The 17114-nt window shown below is 45.1% G+C and overlaps 1 protein-coding gene across 1 annotated transcript; it reads right to left on the minus strand.

Moving 5' to 3' along the window:
* Positions 1–424: 424 nt before the first annotated feature.
* Positions 425–11729, minus strand: LOC142034465 (p53 apoptosis effector related to PMP-22-like). The gene is made up of 3 exons (XM_075035815.1): positions 11223–11729; positions 3749–3892; positions 425–3124 (listed from the first exon to the last, which is right to left on the minus strand). Exons 1-3 carry the CDS (start codon positions 11431–11433, stop codon positions 2889–2891), a joined length of 591 nt encoding a protein of 196 aa, XP_074891916.1. The 5' UTR covers positions 11434–11729; the 3' UTR covers positions 425–2888.
* Positions 11730–17114: the final 5385 nt, after the last annotated feature.

Consider the following 17114-nt stretch of genomic DNA (forward strand, 5'->3'; position numbering starts at 1 on the left):
AGGGAGAAAGAGCTGTTCAGGATACACAATGCCACTAGCATGGGGCTATATGTGGGCCATGCATAATCTGAGGTTAGAAATGGGAAGGTTTCTAATCACAAAAGTGAAGTCTTCCACTGAAAATAGCAGGCAAGTACTCCGTCTTTTTCTCACTATTTTAAGTTCTTGATCAGCACAGGAAAGGTACTTGGCACAGTTTTGATTAAAAAAAAGAACAGGCTTCCTACATCTGAGACCTCCTGTAGACTGTTACGTACTTAAAAAGTTTAGAGTTCCCCCCTCAAGTTGTGATGCGTTTAAGAGGTTTTGGCTTAGCAAAGAGCTTTCTATGCCTGGCACTTCTGATGAAGTGCACAGTTGGGTTTTGCAGTGGATACTCAAGCTTATTTGACTGGAAAATGAAGTTGTTTCCTCCTGGACATGAGGTCTTTAATTTCATTTTATTAACCTGACACTTCATGGATACCAATATTCACGTTAAGATATGGGAAGAATGGCTATTTACTTGAGTTTATGAAATGAATCCATGAACCACAAATATCACCAAGTTTCTACAACCGTCAGTTAAAACAGTTTTAATTAAGCCACCACATCTGAAAGGAGTACCACATACATTAGTATCACTTGAGAGTAATTAATGACTATTTGCAACAGCTTTCCCCTCCGAACATCCTAACTGTGTAACATGCTGGTTATGCTTCTACCCCTCCCAGTATATTCAGAGCTAAGTTTATTTTACATTTGTGCTTTTTTGACAAGTTATGACGATACTTATAAAAAAAACATACAAAAGACTTAAGTTATGCTAAACCCTATTATCATACCATCCTCCCTCTCATTAGGAAGGGTGTCCATTTACTTATGTCTTTTCTCCTTCTCAGCTTTAGCTGTGCAAGGATTTTCCAGACTTGGGATTCTCTGCTGTGTTTTGAATTCACTAGAAAGTAGGTATTATCATTACTCATGATACAGATAAGTCTACACAGTATTCCCCACCAGCCAGTACTGTACAGAAAGAAAAAAAAAAAAAACAAACAACAAAAAAACCAACCAAAACATATTTGTCACAGGATTCTCTTCTTCAGCAAGAATTATAAATACAGTTGATTGTATATGCCATGACTGAGCTTCTAACACAGTCCTGAAGTCTGCAGGTGTTTACGCTCTGCGAAGTTATAAAATACAGGCCTGGAAGGGACCTTCAGAAGTCACCTGGCCTTTCCAAAACAGGATCACATGCAATATAGAGAATTACCAAATTAAAAAAGGTGTTACAAAACAGAAAGCTATACAACGTATAATACAAGGAATACTGGGCATTGAAAAAGCTTAGTTCTAAATGACTTCAGATTTACAGTATGCTGGTTAATGCTTTATAAGTTCTATTTTATACATGTGCATCAATACATATACCCACACACTTACCCTCTCCTAAGTACTGGGTTCAAAATAGTAAGAAATAAGTCCCCAGCTGCTCGTTACCCAGAGTAATGCACAGCATTTGCTTTCCACCCTACCTGTACCCCCTCAGAAATCTGTCTCTGCTAGAGGTACTTCCCCCATAGCTGGCAGAGGAGCTCCAAAAATGAGCCTCTTCCTCCTTCTTCCCCAGATGAAGAAAGCTCTGACAAAGATGACAGACCATAATTAAATCTGCTGTAAGCTGCTGCAGCTCCATGACCAATACAGGCACAACTCTGCCTCACTGGAATACTTACTTGGAATTGCTGGCTCCAGAAACACAAGCTAGGAGCCGGCCAGTTTACTCCCCGAGACAGGTGTCTGTGTGAAGTTTGCATATGTAAATCGCTCACAGAACTGCTTTTCTATGTTTACCTGTTATCCCTAGTGACTCACAAAGCATCCGCAAGTTTACTAAACTCTGGAGTACCTACAGTATGCTTTAGAAACTTTTGGAGGTTTTCAACACCTTATGCTAAGATTTCCCTCCACAGCAGCGCTGATAATTAAAACACTGCAGTTTCAAAAATGTAGACATAAAGAACAATGTATGTTTCTACTCAAAGGTATTTTCTGTTGGCATCCCTCAAATACCATGTATGTAGTTTAACATCTGAAAGTTTATTGATTCTCTCTGTGATAATGTATATTAAGTTATATGTGGCTCCATCACAAGTCCTGCAGTGGCCACAAAAACACCAATAAGTGTTACATTAGCCACTGTTATACACACCAGCTCCATGCTTTAGAGAAGACCTCCATCCAATAGTACCAACTGGTGGAAAATAAATTTTAATTTTATTTTCCCCTTAATTCAAACAGCTAATAGTCAACAATAGTCCAGTAACAGGAATGAGAAGAGATTCTTAGGTAGCAGGTGACTGCGACAGTCTCAGGGAAGTTCCTTCCTTGGGACTGACTTTGGTAGAAGAAGAAGCATTCTTTGGAAGGTTGGGCTTTTTCTAGTTCCATTTAAGGCAATTTTGTCAGAGGTGAAAACAAAAATAACTTACAGGTCCCTCTAATGCATTGTTTAAAATATCTCCTCCCCCTTTCTACACTTGAAACACTACATCTTTATTCATCAGCAAGTGTTTGATTAAAATAAGGATGACTCAATTAGTTGGGAGGGGAAGGAGCTAGTAAACCACCCAAACAGAATTGACATAAGAATACATAAATAATACTTTAGGTAAAAGCTATTTGCTTAAAGATGCCAATGTTTTCACTCATTTATTGCCAGGACTAGTAAGAAATAGAATGGTTTGCGTTGGAAGGGACCTGTAAGATCATCTAGTTCAATATAACAGTAAATACTCTGGAGAAATAAGGTGGGTTTTTCCAGTCTCCTATAATCACACCAAATTTACATCAGAGGTGCTCCTCCTCTGTTGTTTTGACAGTTGATTGTACTTGGATTTAATCTTTCAATTTAAGTATGGTGCTCTCTCTGGGGAGGAGTAGTAATAGGTAGGCTTGATGTTTCCCAGGACTTCATCTTCCCAGTTGGGGAGGCAGCAGAAGAAGAAAGCACAACCTATTACGACAACAGTGCTGGCCCAGCCAAAGCCATAGGCCCAGCTGAACATGTTATCTCCCATCAGTGGAATTTCTTCAGTGAATTTCACTGGGTAGATGACCAAGCCTATGATCTGGAATGCAGCTAGAGAGAGAAAGAAAAGCAGGATTAAATGACTACGAATGTATTACATTTCCCACTAAAAAAAGGTACCTGGAGATAACTGCATATCCTTTTAAGGTAGGACTGACACTAATCCTCACATATAATCAAATCTGCGTTCTTACAGAGGTACGTGACTTCTGGCCATGGCAGATACCCACACCTATCTGACTGTGGCATTGCCAGGTTGCTGAGGCACATAACTGCGTGCCCTGACCAGCCCTGTCCCACAGCCAGGCACCGTGATCCCTGCGGAGCCAGTCACGTCCCACTTGTACCACAGCCCCATCGCTCCTCCACCCCTTGGGAAAGTGGGAAGAACCCAGGGCTCTCAGCTCCTAAGTCTTGGCATGTGACATGCTGGGTCAAAGGTGTTCATTGCCCCCATACACTGCTTTTGGGAAAGTGCTAACTGACAAAGGCCACTGGAGCTTCCCTAACCATTATGCTCTTAGAGCATAAATCAACCTTCCCTTGTTCCCCATGAAAATGAGTCATAAACCAGACAAAGGCAGCTTATTTCATAAGGGAGGTTCCATCTAGCATATTTTTCTGCTGATGCCTGTTTTACATCTAAAATAACCTTGTCTTTGTGCCCAGCCTTACCAACAACAAAGAGCAAGCCTCCAATTCCTCGCACAAAGTTGAAGCGAAGTATCTCGATAGAGAATGCAATGACTGCGAGGGCAAAACAGATGACCAGGATCACAAAGCCAACGAGGTATGTGGCAGCTGCTGCTCTCCCCCATCCTTGAAGAGAAAACAAGAAAGATGTGGCACACATCAGCGCACTGAAATGTAGATCGTTGTAGGTCTTTGGTTTCCTTTAATCATTTTTTGTTGAAATCCTTTCCTGTAAGAAGCATGCCCTATGTCAAAGCAATACAGGATGCCTCCAAAGCACACAGCTCCAGAGCAGAGAGGCACCATCGTTGGTGCAACAGCACAGAACTCCCTAGAAGTAGTACAGAACTAGTGCAGCATGGTAATATAAGTAACACCGCCAAACTCCGTATCTGTGAGAGACCCACAGACCTCTGTGCAGATAGGGCACACAGCCGCTGAGAAGGTACTTTATCCTTACTGTTCCTGTTTGACATGCAAATTTACAAAACCACTTCCATGTATATGGAAGTATGAGAGCAGACTAGAGGGTACCACCACAGGAGATAACTGCTGGGAAATAATAGTGCTGTCAGCATACAACTTCTTGCCTGTTTGTTTATAACAAGAATAATGCATGTGGAACAAAATTAGCATGACCAAAAAGAAATAGATTTGGAATAGCTGAAGCGAGAGATGACAAAGAGAAAGTTCTTGAAGATAAACATCTATTCACAGCTGAAAAAAACCCTTAGAAACAGCTAAAACGTAGCAGGTAGAAGAGAAACAGAAGAATCTGAGGTGAAGTGGAAGAGTCTTCTTTGAATCATTACTTTGACATTTGATGGGACAGGGTGGTGCAGATTCTTAGGATCAAGCAACTGCAGCCTGGAGAGACTCAAGCATGAAGCAAGTGGCCTTATCCCAGCAGAGCAGCACCAGCACCCAGAACTCGCCCATTACAGGCCAAGGCAACAAAGGAAAAAAAAAACCTCCCAGAAAAAACAGCCAGCAATTCCCTCTTTGCAGTAACACAGGCTTGTGAAAAGGCCCTCATTATGGCCAGACCCTGTTCTCTTTAGAAACCAAGTAGAAGTTCAGGTGAGCCCAATGCAAACAACAACAAGCAGAGGTGTTCCTGCCCTGGAGGCGGGATACCTGCCCACATGGGCTAAACCATACGATTAGTGCTTTGTTTTCCAGTCAGCTATCATCACAGCTCAATTCCCACATCTGCATAACATGGGTTTCTACTTTCACATGTTCAGACAGAGGTAGGGCAAGATCCCGAGCTCCCTCTAATGTAAGAATAAAGAGAGCGGCAAGATCTAGATCAGAACATTTTCCAAAAAATGTGTCTTTCATCAGAGCTGTCTGTTCCAACACAGCTGAAGCGCTCTGGAGACACCCTGCTTTCAACACAGCCTCCATTCCTTCTGTGCAAAAACTAAGACGAAAAAGACAGTAAGACAGAGAACCTTTTTCTAAAGAGTTACAGTCCTCCACCTTAACTCACGTAGATACTCTACTAGTTGCATAAATGGGAAAAAAACTATAATTTGAGACAGAGAATGCAGTAAAACTGTCTCAGACAACTCTACTATGTACACCAATTTACTCACTGAAAGTAAAGCGTTGTTTTACAGCTGTTTTCATTAGATCAGTCTGAACTGGTTTCTTTCCCCCCTATTCCAATAGGAAAAGTGAAATACAGCAGCCATCTGTCAGCCAGATCTCAGCCCAAAACCTCCAACCATCACCACCTGAAGACAGTCATGCAGGCATAGAAAGGGTAAGGAAAAGAGTTTTCTTTCCCCTCTCCCTTCTTGGAGCTACTCAAGACAGCAAAAAGTTTCCAAATTAGTTCTCCTTCAGCCAATTGTGCATGTTTCATGCCCCCTCCCTAAGGGAGGGGTGAGGAGGGAGGGAGGACACACCTGAGGAGCATCTGGAGATTAAAGCTATGTCAGTGGTCTGATAAAATCTTTTCATAGAAAATATTCTCTGACATACCTAACGCAGGTACTGGATATTGTCTCCAGAATAGGACTTATTTAGGGATAAGCAATATAAAGGAATATTTAGCCATTACACACAGCCAGCCTAGGAAAAGTGATTCAGACTAAATGACCTAGGAATGCTATTTATCGATATTTGCCCTACTAAGAAAAAAAGCACAAGAACAAGAAGGAACACTTAGTTATCAAAGCACATTCCCTTTCAGATGCATTACACATGCTGGCACAGCATAGGAAGCCATGTCTGGCATCTGCCTGGTAAAGTTTAGGTTGCAAACTCAAATACACCTGCAGGTTAGACACCTTGAGGTTTGGTGCAACACGAACATGACTGGAGGAGATACGAGCCAGAAAGCCCCCAGTGCTCTCTGCTGTTTCCATATTCTCTGTGCTTACTTCATGAGCGTAACAAGCTTTTGGATACAGGGCAGCCCCAGCTCCGCTCACAGCAATTTGTTTTCTTGTCTCTGGTGATATGAAAATGACAATACAAACAGCTGTAGGAGATGTCTTGTCAGGAAGATTAATATTACGCCCAGCTTTGTTTCAGGTCTTCAGAAACAGGGCAGTAGTAAGGCACCACCATTATGAAATTCAGCGGGTTTTGTGCTCACGTGTGACAGAACTCAGTGCTGGTGACCCTGTACCTTCCTCTCCTTCTCCTCCTGGTTATCTTCTCCAGCAGCAGCTATCAGTGGGTTGCTACTGACAAGAACTGATAGGACTGAGTCATAGGTGCTGGCCACAGCACTGGATGGGTCTGCTCTGGGCTGGACTAGACAACAGCCATCAGACGGCCAGCCTACCACATGAGCACCGGTGGGAGTCATGGGAAGAGCAGCAACAAGGTCTGGACTTGTATAGATACACAGCGTAAGAGAAATCTCAAAAAATTATTAAAAGAGTTCTTTCAATAAGCGACTGATGGAAGAGGTTGGGGTAGGAGGCTGCACCCTTACCAGGCACAGGGTGCAGCCCTGGCACACTCCTCTCCCACACAAACCATTGCTACCCCCATCAACAGGGAACACTTTCAGCGGAGGGACTGCTGTAGGGCCCCGACTGAAATTGCTGTTTCTCCATGTAGGATCCCCCTCATCCCCATACCTATCAAGTCAGGCTTTTCCAGCTCCTTTTCCTCCCAGCGGCTCCTGAGAGCTGACTGAGCCCCGCAGGCACCCAGCTCTCCTGTCTGTCAGCAAGACCCTCCACCTACAGCTCCCAGCTGCCGGGAAGGGAGAGGTGTGGGTTTGCACTCTCGCTGTTTGCTGCCTTAAGAGCCAGAGAGACCTGCTCAGGGTCAGAGAAAGACAGATCAGCCCCAGTCTCTAGCTGGTTTGTGCTCCGAAGTACCTTGTAATCACGAGCTATTTAGCCAGAATTCAAGTTTTCCATAAAGCCAGAAAATTCTCAGGTCCCTTAATTTGACAGAGAGAGTACTTGCTACTCAAAACAGGCATAAATATGATGTCTGTTTATGAAATTAAACAATAACGTCACAGTAATTTGGGGCTGCATAAATAGGAGAGCAGAAAAGCAGAACAGTTGGAGGTATTAGCATTCCCTAGGTCAGCTTTGCCTCAAATAATAGTCAAGTTCTTTGCACCTAATCAGCAGAAATGTATTTATCAGTTAGGTGGTGTTGAAAGAACATTAAAAAAATTGTTCAGGGCTGAAAGGCTATAATTATTAGGAAGGATTAAGAGTTTTATGACGTAGCTTAATTAATGATGACTCTGGAAGGGAACTAAGCTGCAAATATCACACAAATTATTATCTGAAGTTAATGATGAGCACCAGTAATACAATGAAATTTAAAAAAAAAAGCAAGCAACAGAGCCTTACTGTTAGGTGTACTTCCTGATTTTATTTGGCTGTGCCTCAGCCCCACCAGGGAGGGGATGGAAGCTCTACAGGGTAGGATATTTAAATCCACATTTCCTTGTAGAAATGAATAAAAGGACTGGGAAAATAGTATAGCAGGAAGATGAACTGCTATAGGATTTGAAGTAACAAGCCTTTCTCATCTTTGTTCACTTAATTACAAAAGCAGAAGCTAGTTTGTTAACTTATGAGTAACTGGAATCTTAGGGTAGAAGTTTTTACCATGACATGCATAGATGAGGCATGTTTTTACACTGTAGTTATAATATTTTTTCTGTATATAAATGGCAGTAGCAATTCTTGTTCGGCCTTGAGAGCTCATTACATAGAATGCCCATAAATATCTGCTTTTGTTAATGAAACAAAGGAGTAGTGGACTAAGAGCATTGTCAGTAACATTTTCTTGCCCACATAATGTGCAAAATTCCATGGCAGCATGACTGGTGAAGGGAAGGTATGTGCATACCCACCAGAAGCACAGGACAGCCCAGAATCAAAGGTTTGCTGGGAGGGCTGGTTGGGAATTAATACTGGGAATCACGGCTCTGTTTTGGCTTTAGGAGTGCAGGAAAAGCAACTGCTATACTACCAAACTGTTAAATAAAAGACCACTAGTACAAACTTGGCTTCAGCCACCTGACTCTGCCGGGAGCTCAGGAGAGGTACAGTCCTATAAATTTCCAACTTTTAATGCCTGTGGGTTGCCAGCAGGGGAAATGTGCCTGCCCAGGGGCCAGCAAAGCCCACTGGCGGGGACAGCAGCCTCACCTGCTTGCTGGGATCTTTTACTAGGGAGTTGGGGTAGAGGTTTAGTGGGTGTGGACAGGGACACCAACTGCTACACCTCTTCCATTAACACTTTCCAAGCACCTGCACTCGGCTTATAAACTAAGTTAGTCTCGAATACATCCTGGCATTATAAATCAGACAGAAGCATGCCTGAAAAGCAGCATACTGAAAAGATAAGCATACATGTAATATTCCTCCTTTATTTACCTGGCCCCTCAGTGGACACAGGCACTCAGCTTCACCAATAATCTGTGGTATCAAAGTCCATGCCTGTAAGGACACAGGTACAGTGGCATAACCATGGTGAAAGATGATTCACAAAGGCTGGGCTCCTGCTTCTGGGTTCCACTTTTTTTTTTTTTTTTTTGGCACTTACTAAGGATCCAGATGAATGCTTCCCTTCTTCTAGGTTGGCTGTTGTGTACTTAATGAATACCAACTGGCTGTTAGGAATATAAGGAAGAGTTAACCTCCATGGGATCACCTCTACCTCACACATACACACCCATCTTTTACAGTGATAATTCAAAGCAAAGTACCTGGGAGCAGCCATTCAGAACCAGAAGGACACAGCCACCCACAAACACTGCTCCTAAACTTACAGCCTCACCACTATAAAGACAATCACCCTCTCCAAGTAACCACATTGCAAACAATCCTTGTCATATCTGATGGCTAACTGATACGTTTTAAACACACAGCCAACAATTTAATCCTGCAATGGTCCAGACTAAGTCATCATGAGTCATTTTATAGTGCAGTACAGCAGCTCTGCCTTGCAACATTTTGATAATACACAGATGCTGCCAGCCAGGTACTTCCCAGACACAAACCAGTATAGAGCTCTAAACAAAATCCTTTCCCCGCCTCCCTACCAAATGACATCCTACTCTTCTTTTCCCTTTCCACTTCCCTCTCATGTGGCATTTGCAAATGTGCATTAAGAAGCAATGCAGTTTAGGAGACACTCCTATTTGCAAATCTTTGTTTGTCTGTTCCTGCCCCTTTTTCCCCATTTAAAAAGAGTGATTCGGCTGCTTTTTCTCTTCCTCTTCTTAGTACACATGCTGCAGCTCAATTAAGAAACTGTCTAATGGAGCTTTCTATTAATGGGGATCCACTCTGAAGTTTTCATTTCATCAGGAGAGGTGCAGGATGGTTAGTGCATAGTAGTTATTTTATGCAAAACACAAGTTATGCATCTCAATTAATTAACTTTTATTTTCCTGCAGCAGTACTGTAAATGCCTGCTAGGCATTTTTTCCTTTGTAAATGCCCTCACCTACTTCGAGCCTAATTGCATTAGCATAGAAAAAAGGAAACAAAATAAATCAAACCTGAACTCATATGTTACATCGTGTCTCTAGATGTAAATACTATTCCAGTAGACAGTGGCATAGATGTCATGAAAATTAGGGAAGATGCAAAGTCAAGTTGGTATTAAAGGCTTAAATAAGCAAAGTCAAGGACACTATTCTTCTCTGACAGCTTGTTAACTAGAAAAAAACAGCAGAAAGTTGCTGTTGCCCCACAACGCTCAGGGCTGACACGAAGCACACACCCATCAGTACTAAGGGACATGAGAAGCAGCATCACTACAGCAGAAAGCAAATTTCAGCAGCTCTACTGTATTAGCACTTCTTCCCTGTGAAATGCAGATTTCAGCCACTCCGCACTAGCTTTTCTTCTGTCTAATGGGGGAGACAGATATTTTTGCCATACTAGCCAGATTTCTTCCACCTACAGTAAAACCTGCAGTCATCACCTGGCTGAGAAATGAAGCCACTGTTCTTACAATATATTCTTTGCCTGAGTGTTGCAATGAAAAGCTTCTGGAAGTCAGTCTGCCACGCTCAGGCAGCAAGGGATCTGCTCAGGGAAGCAGTCCCAGCTCTCCCGGCTGAAACACCCCCTTCCAGCTTCCCAGTCCCCAAAGTACCCTCATCCAGGATCTTAAGGCGGGTGTGCTTATTTGTCCAGAAATACTTTGTTTGAGGGAAAGGCAGATGTAATCAGACCCACATGTTCTAGCACAACTCCAAAAGCCCCCCCCAAAAAAAACAGAAACTGGGAGCGTGCAGTAAAAATATTACACTGGCAATGCCAGATACGGAAGCAGCTCAGCAAGTTACAACAGAGGCACAATTATCCCCTGGTTTAGGCCCCAGTGCAATAGAGAGGTATACAGAGGAAACGGCATTTTTTTCTGCCTGCAAACCCACATCAGGCCATTTTAAGCTGTAGGTTGGGAGGCATCCTAATAGCCACATTGCCTTGGCCAGGCAAGGTTAAATTAAGGTGCTCTCTTCCCTCCGGAGGGCCAGGGGAAGACCATTTTACTATTGTCCGGGTGTGGTTCTGCATAGGACGCCCTGCATGAAGGTTTCCACGCTCGCCATCCGACCAGCAAGGCCAGCGGCACAGGGAGGGGGAGCTGCCCAGTGCCAGGCAAGGCTGCGGGCTCTGCAGCCTGCAGAGAGCCGAGAGAAAGCAAACTGAAGAGGGGACCTGCGGCCCGCTGGCTCTCTTACTTTGGCTGTAAAATAACTTTCGAAAACCAAGACACCAACGCCCTGGCTTCTCGGTGCCGTGGCGCTAGAAGAGATCGCTCTGAAGCGGCCTAGACCCGTACTTCTTGGCTGGTCGAAGCCCCGAAACAGCACGGGTGCTGGTTCTGCAGGCGAAGCTCCGTCCCGGCCAGCAGCTGCTCCGCAGCAGCGGGGGGCGGGCGGCTCGTGGCGCCGGCACCCGCCGCCCCCGGGCCCGCCGGAGGGCTCCCGGCTTACCATAGTCCATGAGGGAAAGGCAGCTCCAGTTGAGGTCCTCCTCGCCCCGCGTGCAGCTCTCCCATAACGACGCTTGCTGCACGTAGGGCTCCGACTCCGACTCCAGCCAGCCCCTGCCCGCCAGGGCGATGATGCCCATGATGATGGCCAGGCCCAGCAGCAGGGGCAGGAGCCACCTGCACCTCCAGCAGGCGAGGCCGCACACCACCATCCTGCCCGGCCGGCGGCAGAAGCGGCGGCCACCGAGCGAGAGAGAGAGAGAGCGAGCGGAGAGAGCCCGAGCGCCGCGGGCGGGGTACGGCGGGGACGCTCCGCCGGGACGGGAGACGGCGTGCGTGTCGGTCCGAGCGGGCTCTTAAGGCGCCGGGGGAGGAGGGAGTCCCACCCACATTCCTCTGACTAAGCCTGGCGGCGGCCCCGACCGGTGGGGCCGGCGGAGAGGAGGGAGAGCAGAGCAGAGCAGAGCAGAGCAGAGCAGAGCAGAGCAGAGCAGAGCAGAGCAGAGCAGAGGAGCAGAGCAGGGGAGGGAGCGCCGGGCCGGGCCGGGCCGGGCCGGGCCGCGCTCCCGGCTCTGCCCCCGCTCCCGGCTCTGCCCCCGCTCCCCGCCAGCCCCGCGAACCCCCGTCAGCCCCGCGAACCCCCGTCCCCGCACTCGTCCTCCCCGGACTCAGGCGTGCGCTTAACCCCTCGGGGCTGCCACCCTCCCGCGTCCGGACCCGCTCCCCCGTCGCGGCCCCGCCGCCGCAAAACGTAACCCCGGCAAAAACTTTGGGCTCGCCCTGGGTGTCCCGAGCCCTGCCCTCCTCCCGGGTGTTGAAGCTCATCTTTCTGTTCGCTAGCTAGACGGACCGGCAGAACCCAGCGTTGATAATACTAATGACTTTAGCCACTTCAGGTACCAAAAGCTTGCAATAAGTTGCTTTGCAGTTGAAATGGTCAGCTGCTTGCCCTGTTTTTGGACAATTTTAATGTAAACGAGGAGAAGAAAGGTGTTATATGAGGATGGGAATGCCACATTATTCACAAGGAAGCCATTCCTTTTCTGGTGCCAATCTCAGCATTAAACAAATACATGTTTCCTAATGGCCACCAACGAGCGTGTGATTGCAGTTATGCTCTGGCTTCCAACCAGGCTGCGCCAGCCGCAGTCCAGCAGTGGTACTCAGGACCCATACGCCCCAATCTTTCCCCCTCCCGTGCCTGGAAATGCACCCCCAAGATGACCAAAACGAAGGCTTCCCCATCACATGGCATGAATGAACACCTAAAATTTTGGTCATGGGAGAAACACTTCTCCACAATCAGACCTACACACATCCCATCACATCATCCCATTGGCCAGCACCAGTGCAAACTGTCATCATGTGAGCAGACGCGTGCCTGTCACAGGATAGGGGTGCATGCGTTTTGGGCACGTAACTCACGCGTTTGGTCGAGTCTTGGAGCAGCTTCAAGGCCTCAGCAAAGAGGTCAGTAGGAGGACAGACCTTTGAGGTCTGAAGGGCTGAAAGAGAACAGCGGGTGGGGGGGATTACATGGGTTTCATGGAGGATAGGGGTCTATGAGTTCTTATTGGACTCTATCAAATGGGATTTTGTCACAGCCATGTCAAACATGATCAAACTGTGCCCAATGTCAATTCCTCAAAAGATACTCAGGGAAGGTGTCTTGTGAGGAGGGGTGGTCAACGTCATTTGAGTACCGATTGCTGGCAAATGCTAGTGGATGGATTGTGATGCTAAATCAGAACAATAAAATGATAGCACCATAGGCAAGTTGCAAAAATCTCCAGCAGGTTACCTCAAACCACAGAGTTTCGCCAGCCCTCTCAACACCCTCCTCAAAGCTCCCACCAGAAAATTCTAGAAAGATGCTATATGTATCTAGAAAGTATGTACTTGTATATACTTGTTAATACAATAAGTGAAAAAAAGGGATTGTGAGAAGTATTAATTCTGTCAATAATAATTAATGTATACAATTTATATTAAAAAGTAGCTTTAAAAGCTTATTTGCATATTCTTTGCATAGCATGTGGCTTTTCAAAGAGTGCAAAAGAAAAGCTATAGCTATGACATATTGTAACATTTCCTGAAAACTGAAAAAAAGGGTATTTTTAAGTTGGTGCTTTTAAGAATTTCCATTTTTGAATACTGTTGAGGGACTACTTGCCATTTAACCGTCTCAAAGACTTTTACTGGCAAGTGCATATTGACTGGCAAAATAATGAAGGGCTGGTTTTAAGATCTAATGTAGCTTTAAATCACCTATCTGGAAAAATTAATGGCCTGCATATTCCTGCATAGTAAGTTGTATTGTGACAATGTATCAATTTACTGTTTAATTATACACACACACACACACATGCATATACTTTTACACACAAATACTTCTTATTCATAAGTCCTCTTCCACTCCTCAGTTCTTTCTACTGTTTCCTTACAATATCAATTCAAATCTTATCTACATTTGTATTATTCTTGAAGCCTTGATTGCCACAACTTTGTCCTCAAATCCAACCAAATCATGAGTACCACAGTACAACCAAAATAATCTTCCTCCTTTACTCCTGATGGTCATTCCCACTGTTCAGATTTCCTTCCAAATTCATAATAAAATAGAGCTGTAAATAAATTTTGCCCGAGCTACTTGCAAGCATAATTCATCAACACGCATTTTTTGCATAGAGGAGAAGTAAGGGCAGAACTGGGCACCGTGGTCATCTCTTTTTGTCACTATAGCAGAATTTTTTTTGTGCAGTGCCAAGAGGTGATTTTCCAGCAGTCTCACTGTCAGCACTCAAGTCACCTCAGAAGGAGATGCAGGTGGTATTTTCTTCAGCAGAAAAAGTGAGAGCTGTTGGAAGAGGAGGAAGGTTAAATTCAATCCATTTGCAAGAAACAGAGTAGGAATGGACTTCTCAGGGAAATGCTCGCTTCGTTACAGAAGCTAGAGTTTTCCCCCAGTTCAGACAGGTGTGTAGAGGTGGCTGCCATTTTTAGTAGTTGCATTAACTGGTTTCCCAAGGCTGTGCCTGCACCTGGAGTGCCTCAGTGCCCGGATGCTGCGGTGGCTGGGGGGGGGCATGACAAAAAGCACCAAGGGCAGCCTCCAAGCCCATCTCTGGCATTAGTGGCTTTCGTGGCCTACCCTGCTGCTCCTGGTGACCCCATGAAGAGAGAATTGTCATCTTCTCCTTTCTTTTTAAGCATCTGGCTTTTAAACAAGCGGGAAACCTAGCTGAAGTTAAAAGATAATATACCAAAGAATTCATTCTGTGTGACTGAGGACCTACAACATGGTCAATGAAGTTACCTGCCTTCAGTCCCTATGTTGCTTGGATTTAGTAGTGAGGAAATCTAGCAAACCAATAAACCAGTGCCTCCTGCAGCAAAATAGGCAGCTCTAGCAGCATATGTAGTTTTTCTCACCTCCAGGCTGTGTAGCCCTCATCTTCAGAGACCAGATGGTAGGAGTCAGCTCTGTGGGGTGGCAACGACACATGCATGAAAAACACGTAGTGCTATGATCATGAGGAAAAGATGCCTTAATACAGAACAAAATAAACTGGAGGTTTGCTTTACTAAACTATCAAAAATGTCTGAATCTATCTGGGCATTCTGGACCAAGCTGCTCTGTCAAAAGTATGTTATCTTTGTCTACGAACACAACTATGAGTTCTGTAGTAATCATGAAAATCTAGACCCTTTTCCCAAATTTTTGTTTTACCATGGAAAAAAGGAATCATAAGCTTCTTTCACCACTACTATCCTTACCTTTAATTATTTATTATGTAAATAATCACATAATTTCATAATCTTTGGGGCTCTATAGCAATGATTTTTCTCTGCAGCGTAACAAAGGATATGCCCCTCGAGTAGAAGGTGCTTTACATGGAGTAAATCATTTACCACTGCTGGCAATCATTCACCCAGCTATCGGAGAAAACCAAGCGGTGCTGAGTGAAGGTCAGGGATCAGCTCCAGCCCAGACGGCACGGCTGGGCTCTCACAGGGACAGCTTTGAAATGGGTCGGTGGGAATCTGCAGGCTGGTTCCCAAGATTGCATCTGGGCGGGGGGACATGGGGGATAACACCGTGCCAAGGGCAGCCCTCTGCCCTGCAGTGGGCAGCCATGGGGCAAGGCAGGGGGGTCTCCTCAGGGCTGGGGTACCTTTCCTTTTTCCATTTTACCTGAATATGTTTTTCTAGCCTGTTTACCTCTTAGCTAAAACGATTAGGAAAAAAGCAATGTCCGCAGACTGAATACCATTGTAAATCCAATTATTTTATAATTCATGGGTGTTGTCCTTCAGCAGCGTCTTATGCTCACTTTCCTCCACGTCCAAGTGCCCTAATTCTACTTAATCTCTCTTCAGGCATCACTGTCATAATACCTAATTAGCATCACCAAAACAAGGTAGTCATTCAACCCATAAAACCGGATAGGGATGGGAGGTACTTGGTGTAACCCACAACAACTGCTCCAGCAGTATTTCCAGATCAAACTTCCATTTCCTCACATGTGCTGAAAAGCTGCCATTATCTGAATTTAAAAGAAAGCAGTTTTTTCTGACTAGCCTTTGTCAGTAGCCCTTGGTTGAATTCAGCTTACTTTAGAGACTCATCTGGGGATGGCACAGCTGAAATAAGCTGGCTCTGTGCACTTGATGTGCTGTTGAGGCCGCTTCAAAAGCCTTGTGAAAATACTAGGACATCGGCGTGGCCCGCAGAGGTGTGACTAACCCTTTCTCATTCCAGCAACAGACACTTTATGTGCCTCCATCGGCCTGAGATGACCTAAAATCTTAGAAATAAAAGGATGATAAAGAGCCCTACTCCTTCTGTGCACGCTGTGCCTATGATTGCCATACAGATAGTCGTAAAGATGCGTGCAAGCTCACTAACTCCAGTTTTCTACACTTAGGTTGTGCAGAGGCCTCTCCATTGCCCTGAGTCGCACTGGATGAGATCCCATCTCTATTAAAGGAGATGGCAGAGTCTCTGCTGGCTGGGATTTTCCCCCAGACCTCTCTAGAGGCCTCACGCTCACTTAGATCATGCCTACACAATATCCAGGGTCTTCAGACTATCAGGGTCTATGGACTTGATGCTGCAACTTTTCTTCCTGTACCTCACTCTCATATCTGCATTTTCAAAATGTAAAAAAGGAAAACTTCAAATAAAGAACTGTGTCATCCTCAACCTCCATATTAATTTTGGTTTTGTCCATAAGTCCTTTTCCAAAGCTGCAAAGTGATCATCTTCGTGTGTGATGTTAAAGAGTTGTAACAACATGCTAGCAATTGCCTAGCTAACGCTGAAATTATTCCTGCAGGAATGGGAGCTTGGTGCAGCATGTGAACATTATTTCCTAGAGTTGCTAATATTTCTTTTCTGAACCACCCCTCCAAGAAAACCCCGGGTATTGTGTATACTTAAGCACGAGGGTCTGGAGGTTTTCACTGGTTTTTGGCTCTGATTTCTTTTAACATAAACTTCTATTGACTCAGAAGTACAGGGAGGACTCACTAATTCTTGCAGAGCGGCGTGCTTGTATTTATGCTGAATTGTGTATTCACATCAAATAAGTTGAGAGAAGATGTGTTTTGGAAAGTATCATATTTGTGCAACATCAGATATGAAGCTGGAAATGCAATGACTGTAACTCTGCCCTGCAGGGCTACTGTCAGTTTTCCACACCATTCCGAGTAGTACAGGCATCGGATTTGAAACTCTGCTTGAGACCGGAGATTTCTGCTATGATTACACTATTTTTGAAAGACCGCGATGCATATATACTCACTTCCATGTTTGCTGCTTACACAGCAGGTAGCGCGGCGGGATGGGGGTCCACAGGGCAGGTTTTGGGGTGCAGCGGCGGGGGGGGGG

This window comes from Buteo buteo, chromosome 9, assembly GCF_964188355.1.
Source record: "Buteo buteo chromosome 9, bButBut1.hap1.1, whole genome shotgun sequence".
Taxonomy (NCBI): Eukaryota; Metazoa; Chordata; class Aves; order Accipitriformes; family Accipitridae; genus Buteo; species Buteo buteo.